The sequence below is a fragment of the Amblyraja radiata genome, chromosome 16, assembly GCF_010909765.2.
Source record: "Amblyraja radiata isolate CabotCenter1 chromosome 16, sAmbRad1.1.pri, whole genome shotgun sequence".
Lineage (NCBI taxonomy): Eukaryota > Metazoa > Chordata > Chondrichthyes > Rajiformes > Rajidae > Amblyraja > Amblyraja radiata.
Genome location: NC_045971.1, coordinates 51,042,917 through 51,058,830, shown reverse-complemented (window position 1 = coordinate 51,058,830; position 15,914 = coordinate 51,042,917). Strand labels below are relative to the sequence as shown.

The window sequence follows — 15,914 nt, the reverse complement described above, 5'->3', positions numbered from 1 at the left end:
TACAATTAACACTGTTCTTGTATATAATCACAAACAACTCATGAAATCAAATAAATATACATAAATTACACAAACTGAAACCATTCACTGATACTTACAGAGGGTCACAGAGAGAGAGTGCAGGAAGAGACATAAAGAGAACAAATAACAGTGAGGTCCTCCCCATGGTGACAGACTGCTTCACCCGAGCAAACGTTTCCAACTCATGTCACCAATATATATCCAAAATTACCACAGAGTTATTAATATTTAACAAATGAGATGTTTAGTTTGCTGTTTACTTAATAAAAAAATATTCACTGAACATGCATGTTTAATCAAAAGTTAATTTAAAACCAGCAAGGCTGCAAATCTGGGAAAAAATCTGGTTTCCCGTATTTGACTTAGATTTAGAACATGACCTTGAATTACCCAGATACGAAATACAAACACCGCTACCAAAATGTTATTTTCCAAGTTTCTAGCAACTTTAACCTTGTATTTTGGGGCAATAGAATGCAATGCAATGCTAGCGTTGCAGTGATTATAAACTTAACTGCAGTTAAAGCAGATCAAATTCTCATTTTCTATCCCACAAAGCCACAACATTTAAACATTTAAAGATCTTATTGGATCTTTACCACCCACCTGTTGTCCACCCTCACCCCCCCACCCCCCCCCCCCCACCACCACCACCCACCACCACCACCAACCACCCACCAGCCACCACCACCCCACACATCGTCAACTTGGTACCAAGCTTTCATACGCTACCCCACCACCCTACTGCACTCTCCCCCCTTTCTGCTCTGGAAACAGTAACGTTCTATGCACTGAATTCATTTTCTAAGCCACCCTCTCATGTTTGCAAGCTATTAGTATCTGAACTGTTGACTGCCATGTCAAACCAAATTACTGGGTATCAGTCACACAGCTGGTGCCTTTGGAAAATAGGAATTTCTCCCTTTGTTTGGGTCATGGATCATGGTAAGGAAAAGGGTGCAAGGTCGAGAAATTTAAATAACTTACAACTTGTGATCAGACGACATTGCGAGGTGGTCGAGGCTTGAATTGAAAAAAAGATGGTTTAGGTATGTGCAGTCATTCTAAATGATCACTTTGTCTGGAAATGTGTCACGACCCAAAACATCACCTATTCATATACTCAATGGATGCCCCTGACCTGGTGAATTACTCCAGCACATTATGTTTTGCTCAAGTTTCCAGCATCTGCAGTGCCTTGTAACTCTTTGTATTGTTTGACACAGAATGGTTCCAGGTTTGCCAAGCATTAATTCCCTATATATACACATGTTCCTTCAAGTTCTTAACTTAGTAATAGTCAAGAGTAAATAATTAGGGGTACAAATATGTACATTTTGGTGCATGGGCTGGAGTTAGGGTTGCTAACTGTCCCGTATTAGCCGGGACATCCCGTATATTGGGCTAAATTGGTTTGTCCCATACGGGACCGCCCTTGTCCTGTATTTGACTTCTACTAATCGGCTCGAGGGGACTGTCGGGTCGGATCGCCGCGTCCGGCCCCGCCTCACCCGTTCTGACATAGTGCAGCCCATGGAGTGCAGCAGCAGCACCTCGTTGGTCGGAAGCCCGGCCAGTTTTCCGACATTCAGACGTTCGCTTACCGCTGACACCACCACCCCTCATTCTCATGGCCGATCATCAGCTCATGAGTGGATGGGGTGCCAGACTTTGTGCGCGACTGGGCTTTGTGTGCAGTCCAGCACCCGGACCAACATATCATTCACCCAGCCACGGCCAAGTCCGTCAATGAATTGCTGTCAGGAATTTGTCCCTTATTTTGACCTTTTGTCCTTTATTTGGGAGTGAGAAAGTTGGCAGCCCTAGCTTGAGAGGGGGGGGGGGGGGCATCTGGTGGGTAATGTTAGGTCCCAGAATTACTTACTAGAAATTGATAGGTTATGTAGTATAGAACAGTGTGTGAGAAGTCGCTAGGAACCAAGATACTTTGATATGTTCACCTTGCATTTAAGGTCATTTTGTGAGACAGAATCATTGCCCTGGACATCACACTTCTAGAATTAACCCAAAAGGAAAAGTTCAATTACTGCATCTTCAGTATGGATGAACATGAGTGTTTCCGTAAATAAGGGAACCAACCTGTGACATGGGTGGCCAACTTTGAAAGTTATTAAATCATTATGAAATACCACAGTATTAGAAATTGGCCTACCTATGTTCCTTTTGAGCTAATTTGTGATCTAAATCGACTAGAATGTGACCACAATTTAATACTTTCAAAATTGAAAAGAAGAGAAAAAAATATCTATAAGGCATATGAGACACTGTCTCTTATACTGATTTCTAAGCTCCCTTACAAAATATGGGCACGTAACTCACCACGAGGCCCGTAGTTCAGGTCAAGGTCATTAAAAACGTTTTGATTTTTTTAAATCGCGCCGAGTGCAAAAAAAAACAGGGCTACAGAATGAGATCGATAAAATAGGTGAGCAAACTAGATATTTATTTCATTATTTTAAGTGCTATTCATTATTAAGTATTTCAATGGAAAGCTTAAACACAATATATATGTATATACGGCACGGACTAGAAGGGCCGAGATGGCCTGTTTCCGTGCTGTAATTGTTATTTGTTATATATTATATGGTTATAAACAGTAAAAAAAACACAATAATTTGCAACCTATCTTATGCCCATTTATAAGCAATAAATGGGGCAGCTTGGTCAGCATAGGTAAGGGCCTGTTTCAGGGCTGTATGGCTCTATGACGAAGGGTAGGATTGAGTTAGACAATGGACAATAATAGTTGCTGCTGGAACATGTGAAATGAAAGGGTTGTTATAAACAATTATCATCTCTCGCAGATGGAAGGATGCCAACCAGTTATAAATTAATGGCAAACAGAATCAACCTTCAAACTAACATCTACTTTCAAAATGTTTTAGTTTACCAAATGTCCTAATTCCTGTAAATTGACATTAGTTGTTAAATCATAATCAAACACTGAATCAAACTGCACTTTACCCCCATCTGTTAAACGATAATTGCATCCAAAGTATCTAAGCACTGTATTTATCTAATTCTGAACTAGGTAACATGACCCTGCAATCAATGATCAGGGACCTTCAATATTGAGCGCTCCAGCAAACATATTAAGTGTTGACATTGTCAAACATATGTGAAGGTTTGTTGAATAAAAGTAAGGCTAAAGGATAAATATTATTCATTCATTCATTTCATAGTTTTATTCTTCAGATAATATTGGGCTATGTATTTTGCTCATGAGAGGAATAGATCAAGTAGACACAGACAGTCTCTTGCCTAGAGTAGGGGAAATAAAGACCCATAGAGCTTAGGTTTAAAATGAAGGGGGAAAGATTTTATAAAAGTCTGAAGGGTACATTTCCACACAAAAGGTGGTGGGTGTATGGAACTAGCTGCCGGAGGAGATAGTTGAGCCAGGGTATATCGCAACATTTAAGAAACATTTAGATAGGTCCATGGATAGGACAGGTTTAGTGGGAAATGGGCCGAATGGGCGGGCAGGTGGGACAAATGTAAATGGTCAGCAGATCTCACCTTGGCATACCTCTCCCCCCCCCCCCTTCCCCTCCCCCCACCCACCACTGTCTCCCCCCTTCGTTCTCAGCGGCACCCAGCCGGTTCCCCCTCCGCTCTCGACTATTCTCCTCGCTATCGCCGGGTCCCTCCTCGCTCTCAGCGGCGCTGGTCCCGTCGATGCCAGTGGCTCAGGGCCGAGTAGGGAATCTGCGGTTGGTGAGCTAGACTGTTCCTCCATCCGCGGTGGGCAATTTGTCCCAAGTCCACTGGCTTTCCGGGATAACCCAGCGCACCTCTCCAGGAAACTCCCAGTGCACGGATTAATGGATTTCTATATCCTTATTGAATAATCATTGCTCTGTAGAAACACAGCTGAGGTATTATGTGACTCGTTATAGTCATTAGGGTAATGGTTAAGAAAGACAAGGCTTGGTTTTATTAGTACCTCAATAACGATCTAACATCCTTTAGTCGCTGCGTTCTTCTTTCAGTCCTCAAGAATGTTACCCTGACTGCGTATATATATCATGTAGGAAGAAACTGCAGAGGCTGGTTTACACCAAAGATAGACACAAAATGCTGGAGTAACAGTGGGACAGATAGCATCTCCGGAGAGAAGGATTGGGTGAAATTTTGGGCCGAGACCCTTCTTCAGACTGAGCGTCAGGAGAGAGGGGGAGAAAGAGATATGGAAGGGTAAGGTATGAAAACGAGAGATCAAAGTAAAGGTAGATTGATCATTGTTAGCTGAGGGGAAAGTGATAAGAGGCAGACAATCAGTAAAATGTAATCTGGAGGACAGTGAAACTAGATGGAGAACTAGGGTGGGGGAGAGATGGAGAGAGAGGGAAAGCAAGGTGGAGTAGAGGAGTCAATATTCATACCCCTGGGATGTAAGCTGCCCAAATGAAATATGAGCTGCTGTTCCTCCAAATTGGAGTCAAATACAACTTATTCCATTCTCACGTGCTGCTCTCTTGGGTATAACCTACAGCCCTGTCATTTACAACACGGCACAAAGCAGTAGCTGCCTCCATTAACCCCATTAGATGCGACCGATCAGGAACATTCCCTGTCCCTCCTCCATTTACTTTCCTGTTAAAGACTATCTTATGAAGAGACTCTGACTCAACACATTAACTGTTTTTTTTGTGTGCCTTCAACATGTTCTGCTTTTATTTAGGGTGACACGCTGGCGCAGCTGTAGAGTTGCTGCCTTAAAGTGCCAGAGACCCAAACTCGATTGTGAATATGGGTGCTGGTCTGTATGGAGTTTGTACATTCTCCCCTTGACCTATGTGGGTTTCCCCTGGGAGCTCTGGTTTCCTCCCACACTTCCAACACTAATTGGCTTGGTAAAATTGTAAATTGTTCCTTGTGTGTATAGGATAGTGTTAGTGTGTGGGGATCCCTGGTCAGCTCGGACTCTGAGCCAAAGGGCCTGATTCTGTGGTGTATCTCTAAACTAAACTAAACTAATTTCATAAGTACCACATACCAGTAAACTGCAAAGCAAAAACGAGAATGGAGAAATGGTCAATCAATGGAGTTTTTTTGTTTTTTTTTAATCTATTGTCTCGTCGGTTGAGGAATACTGAAGGGGAGGTGGAAGCCAGGCGACGATTAGGATGAATCATTTCCCCAGTTGGAACTTGGGGAATTCATGCTGTACTGCCATAGAGCACAATTACGGATAACAGCAGTCCGTCCCGTCATCGCACAGTTTTTTTCCTTCATTATAGTCTGGTTCACAGGGGGAGATAACTGCAGGTTCCTCATAGATATTTGCAGGTTATGGTGCTTGAATCTGAAACGCAAGATCAATCATGCAGTTAATTTGGGAACCGTTCATTATCAGTGACAGAGAGACAGACAAATACTTTTTATAACAAAAAACAAGAAAATGATGGAAACATCAGCATCAAAAGGACACAAAGTGCTGGAGTAACCCAGCGGGTCATGCAGTATCTCTGGAGAACATGAATAAAATGTCCAACTGTCTACCTTGCCAATGTTTCTCATGATATTATATCAGCTCTCCCCCCAATCTCTGACGTTCCGGAGGCAATTGGCGTCCCTGAAGGTGAATAACACACACTGGGTTAGAATAGAAATAGAAATAGAAATAATTTTATTGCCACACAACCAAGGTCGGTGGTATTTGGGTTGCCAGCAGCGGTACAATAATAAAGAACACAACCACATTAAAATTGTACACAAACATCCACCACAGCATTCATCACTGTGGTGGAAGGCACAGAGCTTGGCCAGTCCTCCTCCATTTTCCCCCGTGGTCGGGACCTCCACCCTCCACAGCCGTTGCTGCGGGCGTCCAGATGGTAAGGGACAAAGTCAAAGACCAGGTGAGTCCAGGATCGGCTCTTCCCAACCAGAGACCGCGGCTTCAGGCTGGTGTAGGCCGCAGGCCGGCGGTCAAAGTTTTAAAGTACCTGCCGTGCCGCAGCCGGAAGCACCACAGTCTGCAGGGCCGGCGGTCGAAGCTCCCCTCCTGGGGTGATGTTAAGTCCATGCCGCGCCCGCGGTAGAAGACGGCCGCGGGCCGGCGGTGGAAGCTTCTTCCCCCGGGTCCCCAACGTGAGATCCCGGGCTGTAGACGCCGCACCAGCTGGAGTTCTGCAGACCGCTGCTTCAGGCTGCCGGCTGCCGCGGGCCAGCGTAACGGAGCGCTCCCCTCCAGCGAGGTCTCACCCGCTCCGCGCCGAGAGTCCACGCTGTGCCCGCCGCTGAAGCTCCGGGCGCGTCTCCGGGAAAGTCGGCGCCGATCCATGCTGTTAGGCCACGGGGGAGGCGACCTGAAAAAGTCGCCTCTCCATGGAAGAGGCGGCCGAAACGGTTTCCCCCTTACCCCCCCCCACACCACCCCCCACACATAACTCACAAAGAAACATTAAAAACTGACTTTTAAACATACTAAAAAAATAAAAAAAGTTGAAAAAGACGGACACGCTGCCGACAGGCGCTGCCAGTGCAGCGCCCCCTACCGATGATGATGCAGCACTCCAAGACTCCAGTGATGGTTCTTGGTCTATTTTATATCGTTGCCTGCTCCTGCTCAACAACTAATCAAGTAATCGGAGAATATATAAACAGAGACACAATGAACTGTGAATGCTGGAATATTGAGCAAAACACAAAGTGCTCGAACAACTTAGCAGATCAGACAGGTATATATAGACAGACAAGTTTCAAATTAAATCCTCAGCTTCTTTCAAACCAGTACATTCAGCAGAGAATTGCTTGATTCAAAGATACAGCATTTGCTGGGTTCACACTGATCATTTTACTTCGGAGTCACGTGAGTGACGACGTGAAGAACCCGCTCAGTGCGCAGGCGCCGCATTACGCCAGCAGTGCAACAGCGGCCTGCAATGGGTCTTAGGCTCTCCCGCTACAGAATGAACCGGACCGTCAGGTGAGTACCCTGAGGTCGGGTTTTCTTTTACAGGTGAGCCTTTTTCTGCTTGTGTTTTTTACAGGCAGAGAAAAAGGCTCTGGAACAAAACTGTCCCCCGTTCAAGGAGGAACGTTTTCCCGTTGGGGAGGACGGCAGCAACAGGCGGTAGGAGCGTTACCCGGTGTTCCGTAATTCCCCGACACCGTGCCGAGGCCAGCCCGTTAGTACCTGAGCAGCGGGCTGGACGCATAGCCACTCGAGAGGCATCCGGCAGGTGTTCCCGATGTCGGACGGGACGTCTCTCCACCCGCACGGGGGGAGAGAGAGCCGCCTGAGCCGCTGGAGCGGCTCACGGAGCAGGTGCCTGCGAGACGCGCTGCTTGAGGGGCGCTTTCGCTACTACAAGGCACAAAAGCTCCAGAAGAAGGCGGTAGGAACAATTACCGGGCGCACCGCTATCCCCATCACCGTGCCGAGCCCAGTCCCGCTAGTGCCTGAACTGCAGGCTGGATGTCTAGCCATCCGAACAGACATCCGGCCGGTGGCGTCCGATTCGTCGGACGGGGACATGTCTCCACCTAAATGGAGGAGAGACAGCCGCCTGAGCTGCATCCAACAGCAATTGGAGCAGCTCCAGCGAGATGCGCAGAAAGAGCGCTCTCGCGGAGGGAGGTCAGGCACCGCCTCCACAGTGTTTCATGCACTGCCCTCTGCTCCCTCATTACCGGAGGCTAGCATTGGTGACCAGGGCTGGGCTGGTCTGGAACAGGGGCAGGCGGACGAATTCGGGAGTATGCCAGGGGTGCAGGAACATGAAGAGCTGTTGGGTGTGATGGACCGCTTGTAGCAACCCCACGGGCTGGAGCACCGCTGGAACCAAGAATGGCGGCCAGCATCAACCATTACTGGAAAAGGTGCTCGCTGAGGTGCTGAAACAACACAGCACCAGAAAACGGTGAGGCCCTCAAAGTAAAAAGTGTCAACAGCCAAATCTGGGGGCATGTGGGTCACACATCCGGACCCAAGAACTCAAGCTACAGCGGATCCTAAGGCTCCTGACGTCGGCCATCACAGCCTTTGCTCGTTCCGTGGAGACCACGGAGATGGATACCTGCCAGCAGGATGTGCTGGCATTAATGTGTACCACACAATTTGAGATCAACAATCTCCGGAGGGAAACATAAGACCTGCCCTCAATCCCAAATTTGCTGGCTTGTATAAAGCCCCAGCTGCGGAGACGGACGCGCTGCTATTTGGGAAAGATTTCAATAAAAAACTGAAGGAGATGCAGGAAGCATCAAAAACCTTCGGCCTAATGAGGGCAGGCCCCGGGACGAGCAAACCAAGACCTCCGATACCCAAGCGGTAGCACCCAACGGCATCCACCAGTCGACGTCCGCAATATGGGACTGGTGAACGCTTGGGGTCCGCACATTATCCCCAAAGATCTTTTAGATCAGGGCCCGCAGCGGACCCTCTGGAAAATGCGCCTCCCCCCAACATCGCCAGCACGTCAGAACAAAATCTTCAGGAAAATGAAGAAACAGAATCGCCAATAACCATGGAGGTAGGTGGGTCTGGTCCCTACCAGCATATAGATAATAAGGGTGCTTTATTAACAGGGGGGAGATTACACTTGTTTAAAGTAGCATGGGGTATGGTCACGAGTGACAAGTATATACTCAACAACATTACAGGATATAAAATACAATTCATGTCAGAAAAAACGCCGCCAGTTCAACAATGGCCCCAAAGGGTATTTCTCCCTCCGTCAACGAGAAACGTGAGGGACAAGCTGAACTGGTGAGACTTATCACAAAGGGGGTCATCGAAAAGACCAAACATGAACCTTTGGAATTTGTATCGAATATATTCACTAAAACCAAAAAAGATGGTGGCTGTCGCATCATCATTGACTTAACATCACTAAACAAATTTGTTAAGTATATACATTTCAAAATCGAGACATATGTTACTGCCAAACAACTGAATTCCAAAGGACACTTCATGGCAAGCATTTATCTTAAAGATGCTTACTATCTAGTACCCATATACAAGGATCATCGCAGATACCTAAAATTTATCTGGATGGTACAAAGCATTGCCCTATGGGCGAACTTCAGCCCAAGATTATTCACCAAAATATTGAACCCAGCCATGGCAATACTAAGAAAACAAAAACATATTGTCATGGCATATCTGGAGGATATTCTGATAGTAGGGAAACGATGGAATTGGCTGTGGCAGCAGTATCAGCTACAAAACAGCTCCTCGAAACTCTGGGGTTCGTCCTACATCCAGATAAATCTAAGTTGAAGCCATCCACTATCATGGACTACCTGGGCTTCACAATTAACTCAGTCCATATGACTGTTACCTTGCCAAAGGCAAAAATGGTTGAATTAGCACAATCATGCAACAAATTAATGGTCAACGAGCGACCAACTATTCGACAAGTAGCAAGAGTAATTGGGGAAATGGTAGCAGCATTTCCGGCTACACAATTCGGACCTTTGCACTATCAAAAAATGTACAGAGAGCAAAGGTACGGGCAATAAAACGACATACAGGTCACTATGATCGTGTCATGAACTTACCCACTGAAGCAATATCAAAGCTACAGTGGTGGGCAGAAAACGTTTGGCATAGTTTCAGCCCTATCTTTATCACTAACCCTACTTTAGTTATTCAAACAGATGCCAGTGCTCAAGGCTGGGGAGCGACTAACTCCATATCCAGCACAAGTGGTAGATGGACTAAACTAGAGTCATCATTACTACTTACACTGGGCATTAACTATCTAGAGATGTTGGGCGCCTTTTATGGTTTAAAAGCATATGTATCTAATATGCAGCACTTGCATGTTCGGTTACAAATTGATAAATACTACGGTGATGGCTTATATTAACCATATGGGTGGCATAAAATCATTATCATGCGACAAATTGGTCAACATGATTTGGCAATGGTGTGTCGAAATACATATTTGGCTATCAGCTACTTACCTACCAGGTAAGCTAAACACCCATGCCATGAGAAAATTAAACGCCTGGGTTGCAAGTTTGAACAGACCTTACCTGGAACTGGGATTGTCCAAACAAACCATCACCACCATGTCGGCATCCCTTCGAACATCCACCAAGAGGCAGTACTTAACCAGCATCAAAAAAGGGAGAAGTACCGCCAGGAAACATGGACAACATACGCAACAGCTACAGCCACCAACATACTGGAGTTCCTGGCCATCTACACCACGATGTAGGGATCAGCTACAGTGCCATCAACACAGCGCAGAGTGCTCTTTCTGCTAATCTCAAACCAGCGCCAGGACAACAGGCGATGGGATCCCATCCACCGGTGGTAAAACTGATGAAGGGCATTTACAATATCAAGCCCTAAGCCCAGGTATACCCATATTTGGGATATCAGTGTGGTCCTGACATATCTCAGGGAATGGCCACAAGCCAGATCCCCCGGCCTCGAGCAAGCTACACTAAAGACGCTCATGTTGATGGCACTTGTATCCGCTCAGAGGGTCCAGTCACTACACCTATTGCGACTGGACAACATGATCACAGCTCCAGACCAGATCTGTCGTTATCCAGCGACTGGTCAAACAGAGCAGACCAGGAACACCTAATCCAGTCGTGGCATACCCACCAGAACCACGGTTATGTGCCATGACCCACCTACTATCCTACATAGACACAACCAGAATATTCGAGGGAGATGAAAGGCCTTGTGGGTCAGTCACAAAAACCTTATGGTGGGGTACGAGCCAAACCATTGCGAGATGGCTCAAGCAGGTGCTAGAAACTGCTGGGATAAACACTAACATGTACAAATGTTATTCCACCAGGGCAGCATCCCCGTCGACGGCTAAAGAATGGACATGCCTATAGACCACATCCTGGCTACAGCAGGATGGTGGGAAGGGAAAAGACCGTTCAGAAATTTTATAATAAACCGTTGGCAAAACCTGGTTTATATGCAGTAAAGATTTACGAACTGCAAATATTTAATTTAAGCCCAGGGGAGCAACTTAATTCTTTGTTGTTATTGTTTAAAAAATACCATTGTGTTTTTCTACAAATAGACTCATTGGTTCATTACGATAACACTTCCTCCCTCAAGAACTTCGGCAGTGAGTGAAATGAAACTGTTACACGGTTTGAAATCACAGAGCTTTGAAATCTTCACGTAGTCACTCACGTGACTCCGAAGTAAAATAGTAAGATTAAACGAGAACTTACCAGTTTGAAGTTTGATCTGTATTTTATGCGGAGTTACGATGAGGGTATTACGTGCCCTCCGCTCCCACCCTCATTATATGGATCAAACTAATAAATTGATGTCTCCTTATCTTTACTATGTTTACTTCAAAATAACTGTGTCTATCTGTGATTCCACATCGCTGCTTGGAAGTATGCCGCGCCTGCGCACTGAGCGGGTTCTTCACGTAATACCCTCATCGTAACTCCTCATAAAATACAGATCAAATTTCAAACTGGTAAGTTCTCGTTTAATCTTACTATTTTATCGCCCATTCACACTTTATCATCCCCTCCCTGCATACTAGGGGCAATTTACAGAGACCAATGATCATCGGGATGTAGGAGGGAACCGGAACACCCAGAGGAAATCCACATTTGTCACAGGGAGAACATGCAAACTCCACACAGGCAGCACCCGAGGTCAGGATCAAACCCAGGTCTCTGCCATTGTGAGGCAGTAGCCCCACCAGGTGCTCCTTTAAAAAAAACAGACTACATTAGTTGATAGAGAGACAGGAGAAGGAACACTCACCCACCAACTGCAAGACTGGAGGCAGCAACAGGAGGCCAAGGACCAGGATCAATGATTTCATCATGTTGGGGACAATGCTGGACTGGAGATGTGTGGATTGTAATGCAGTGGGCTTCTACCTTGCCCTGGGTGCAACTAAGTGATGTTGTTCTTCATCTGATCTGTGAACTGTATGCTGTACATCATGCAAGTGCTACTGTTTTAGTCAACTCATGACCCATTTAATGACTTCTCACATTGCAACAGACTGCCAGTTCAGTTAAAAATTGTCCCAGGGCAGGAAACAGGTGCTTCCTCGGGTGTAAAGAGATCATGGATCCAGGGGGGTTAATTCTGATGAGGATCCTCCCTGAAAGGGAGCTAGGGTGCTGATACTTCCTCGGAAGGCAGGCACACTTGCCAAACCTCACAGAAAATCAATGCAATTCCATTTGTAATCATTAACTCTTGTTCACGTTGCCTTGAAACAAAGTGTACGGTTACCACGTCTTGGAACATTGCCTGCCCAGGAGCGGATAGTATGTTCTGTTTGAGTATATGAGGAGTGGCAAGAGAACAAGACAGAAAGACAGACACAATTTGCATCCATTTCTGGATTAGGGTTGGGACAAATAGGTGGCACTGAGACGGCAGTACTACCAGCTGCACCTCTGTGCGGACCTGATATTAATAACTAGATCAGAAGCTGGCAGAAGCAGGTGCAGCAGGCAGTGAAGAAAGCGAATGGTATGCTAGCATTCATAGCAAAATGATTTGAGTATAGAAGCAGGGAGGTTCTACTGCAGTTGTACAGGGTCTTGGTGAGACCACACCTGGAGTATTGTGTACAGTTTTGTTCTCCTAATCTGAGGAAAGACATTTTTGCCATAGAGGGAGTACAGAGAAGGTTCACCAGACTGATTCCTGGGATGGCAGGACTTTCATATGACGAAAGACTGGATAGACTCAGCTTGTACTCGCTAGAATTTAGAAGATTGAGGGGGGATCTAATTGAAACTTACAAAATTCTTAAGGGGTTGTACAGGCTAGATGCAGGAAGATTGTTCCCGATGCTGGGGAAGTGCAGAACAAGGGGTCACAGTTTAAGGATAAGGGAAATGTCTTTTAGGACCGAAATGAGAAAAACATTTTTCACACAGAGAGTGGTGAACCTGTGGAATTCTCTGCCACAGAAGATAGTTGAGGCCAGTTCACTGGCTATATTTTAGAGGGAGTTAGATGTGGCCCTTGTGGCAAAATGGATCAGGGGGAATGGAGAGAAGGCAGGTACAGGATACTGAGTTGGATGATCAGCCATGATCATATTGAATGGCAGTGCAGGCTCGAAGGGCTAAATGGCATACTCCTGCACCTATTGTCTACGTTTCTATGTTTTGATATAGATTTTACTCTTAAAGATACTCAGTGGTGGAGCAAAGCAAACTCGGCAGAGACACAGAATTCCCGACACTTCTTCAATCTGAAGGGTCTCAACCTGAAACATCACCCATTCCTTCTCTCCAGAGATGTTTTCTGTCCTGCTCAGTTACTCCAGCATTTTTGTGTCTATCTTCCATATTATCATACCACACCACCCAAGCCTTGGAAAGGATCCCAGGAATGAGTAGGTTAACATATGATAAGTGTTTGTCAGCACTGGGCCTGTACTCGCTGGAGTTTAGACGAATGAGGGAGGGGGGGGGGGGGGGGGGGGGGGGACATAATTGAAACATACAGAATAGTGAAAGGCTTGGATAGAGAGGATGTTTCCACTAGTGGGAGAGTCTAGGAAAAGACGTCATAGCCTCAGAATGTTCTTTTAGGAAGATGAGGGGAAATATCTTCAGTCAGAGGGTGGTGAATCTGTGGAATTCTTTGCCACAGAAGACTGTGGAGGCCTCAATGGATACAGTTTACAATAACTAGCCACTTACTTTACACAATGAAGGGAGATGTGTTTCCTAAAGGAATCAACTCTTTGGAATTCTCGAGCAGAAAATGTAGTCCCCGCATAAATTTAATTTGGAGTTTGACAAAGATTTAAACTGCAAGGTAACAGGTAGCATATAGGAAGTTAGCGTTGAAGACAAGACTTGATCAGCCAGCAGTGTACTGGATGGTAGCCAGGTCAAGGGACGGCTTGACATCTTCAGTAGGTACACAAAAATGCTGGAGAAACTCAGCATTATGATGCTGCTGCACCAGCTGAGTTTCTCCAGCATTTGTGTGTACCTTCGATTTTCCAGCATCTGCAGTTCCTTCTTTGACATCTTCAGTCAAGCGTTGAGAAAATTCTTCAAAACATTGCGAGGTTCTTCAAGTTAGAATTGTTCAGCAGCACCGCCATGTGGCCACTATGGAATTGCAGGATCACAAGCAGCCAGAGAAACTGCATTTATAAGCTGCCGAATTCAAAGATATGTCTGGAGAATCTTTACAGAAATATTTAGGCTATTTGGGGCAATATCATGACATTGGTCGTGTTTCCAGGTAAAGAGGATCAAATTGAAATAGCAAGGTAAGACTGTTTCACCCAATATTCAATAGTCCACCTCTCAATTCAATATTATGTTTTAGCCCTGTTTCACAATACTGCATTAACCCCTTAATTTAATCAATGTTAAATTATAGTGGGTAGAAAAATCCAGTGGTTAGGTGTCCTTTAAAAAACCCTCAAACATGAAGATACAAACAAACGAACGAACAGCCAGACAGCTGGCTGGATTGTTAGCTTCTCCAACATTGTTGTCTACCTTCCATTTTCCCGCATCTGCAGTTCCTTCTTAAACAGATTGACGATGTATACACACGGAACTGCAGATGCCGGCTTAAAAATACAAAGTGCTGGAGTATCTCGGTAGGTCAGGCAGCATCTCTGCAGAACATGGACAGATGATGTTGCAAGTCGGGACCCTTCTTCAGACTGAATACGATGGGGGGGGGGGGGGGGGTAGGGAGGTCAAGTGAATACGCGGGCGGGGGGTGGATAAGGGGCAGAGGGTCGGACAGATATTTTTTTTTAATATATACAGATAGAACAGATGAGTGTTGTGGCCTAGCTAGTCCATGCCTTCCAAGAAGCCCCAGCTAAGCAGGTCTCTTATCCTCGCACTTGGCTTGCGTCCCCCGAAACCTTTTCAGTCCGTGTATCCGTCCAAGCATCTACTAAATGATGTTACAGTACATCCTCTGGCATTTCATTGCATATATTCACCACCCTCTGAGTGAAAAGGCTTTCCCTTAGATTACGATTGTCTGTCCCCTCTCGCTTTAAACCCCCGAAGTTCTCTGGTTCTTGATAGCATAAACTATTCTGTGCATTCATCCTTTCTATTCCTCTCATCGTTTTATAGACCACTAGAAGATAACCCGTCCGCCCCTCCGCTTCATGGTGGAACAAACATGGAGGCTGCCTACCCTCTCCTCGAGTCCTGGCAAGAACCTCGCGAATCTTCTCCATTCTCTTGCCAGTTATGGCACCCTTCCTTTAGCAGGGTGACCAAAGCTAAAGACAATACTCCAAATATGGCCTCGTAACGATTAGTACAACTGTAACATAACATCCCAACGTCTGAAGAAGGGTTCCGACCCGAAACGTCGCCTATTCCTTCGCTCCATAGATGCTGCCTCACCCGCTGAGTTTCTCCAGCATTTTTGTCTACCGTCTATATTCAATAACCGGAATGAGGAGGGTCAAAATTATTTTCTATCACTGAACATGGAAACGTTGTCATTCAAGACAAGGGTCAAGTTTTGGGACCTTGATGCAGCTAGGTTTAAAAGCCCCAGTGTAACCGTTGTATCCAAGGTTAGATAGATATTAGTCTTTTTAATAAGCCCACGTTTTTGCAAATTAAGTATAATTTCAATATGAATATGTCAATGGTTCTGGGATGGTCCTGGGATGTCAGGACTTTCATATGAAGAAAGACTGGATAGACTTGGCTTGTACTCGCTAGAATTTAGAAGATTGAGAGGGGATCTTATAGAAACTTACAACATTCTTAAGGGGTTGGACAGGCTAGATGCAGGAAGATTGTTCCAGATGTTGGGAAAGTCCAGGACAAGGAGTCACAGTTTAAGGATAATGGGGGAAATCCTTTAGGACCGAGATGAGAAAAACATTGTTCACACAGAGAGTGGTGAGTCTGTGGAATTCTCTGCCACAGAA

At 45.6% G+C, this 15,914-nt stretch overlaps 1 protein-coding gene and 1 pseudogene across 1 annotated transcript in view; both read right to left on the bottom strand.

Moving 5' to 3' along the window:
• LOC116982210 (complement C3-like) overlaps positions 1-207 on the bottom strand; it is a 146,745-nt gene extending 146,538 nt beyond the window's left edge. Inside the window, exon 1 of the mRNA XM_033035505.1 lies at positions 99-207. Coding sequence (XP_032891396.1) covers positions 99-166 — 68 coding nt within the window. The 5' untranslated portion in view covers positions 167-207. The remainder of the gene's footprint in view (positions 1-98) is intronic.
• Positions 1-15,914, bottom strand: part of LOC116982309 — a 999,615-nt pseudogene that overhangs the window by 279,481 nt on the left and 704,220 nt on the right.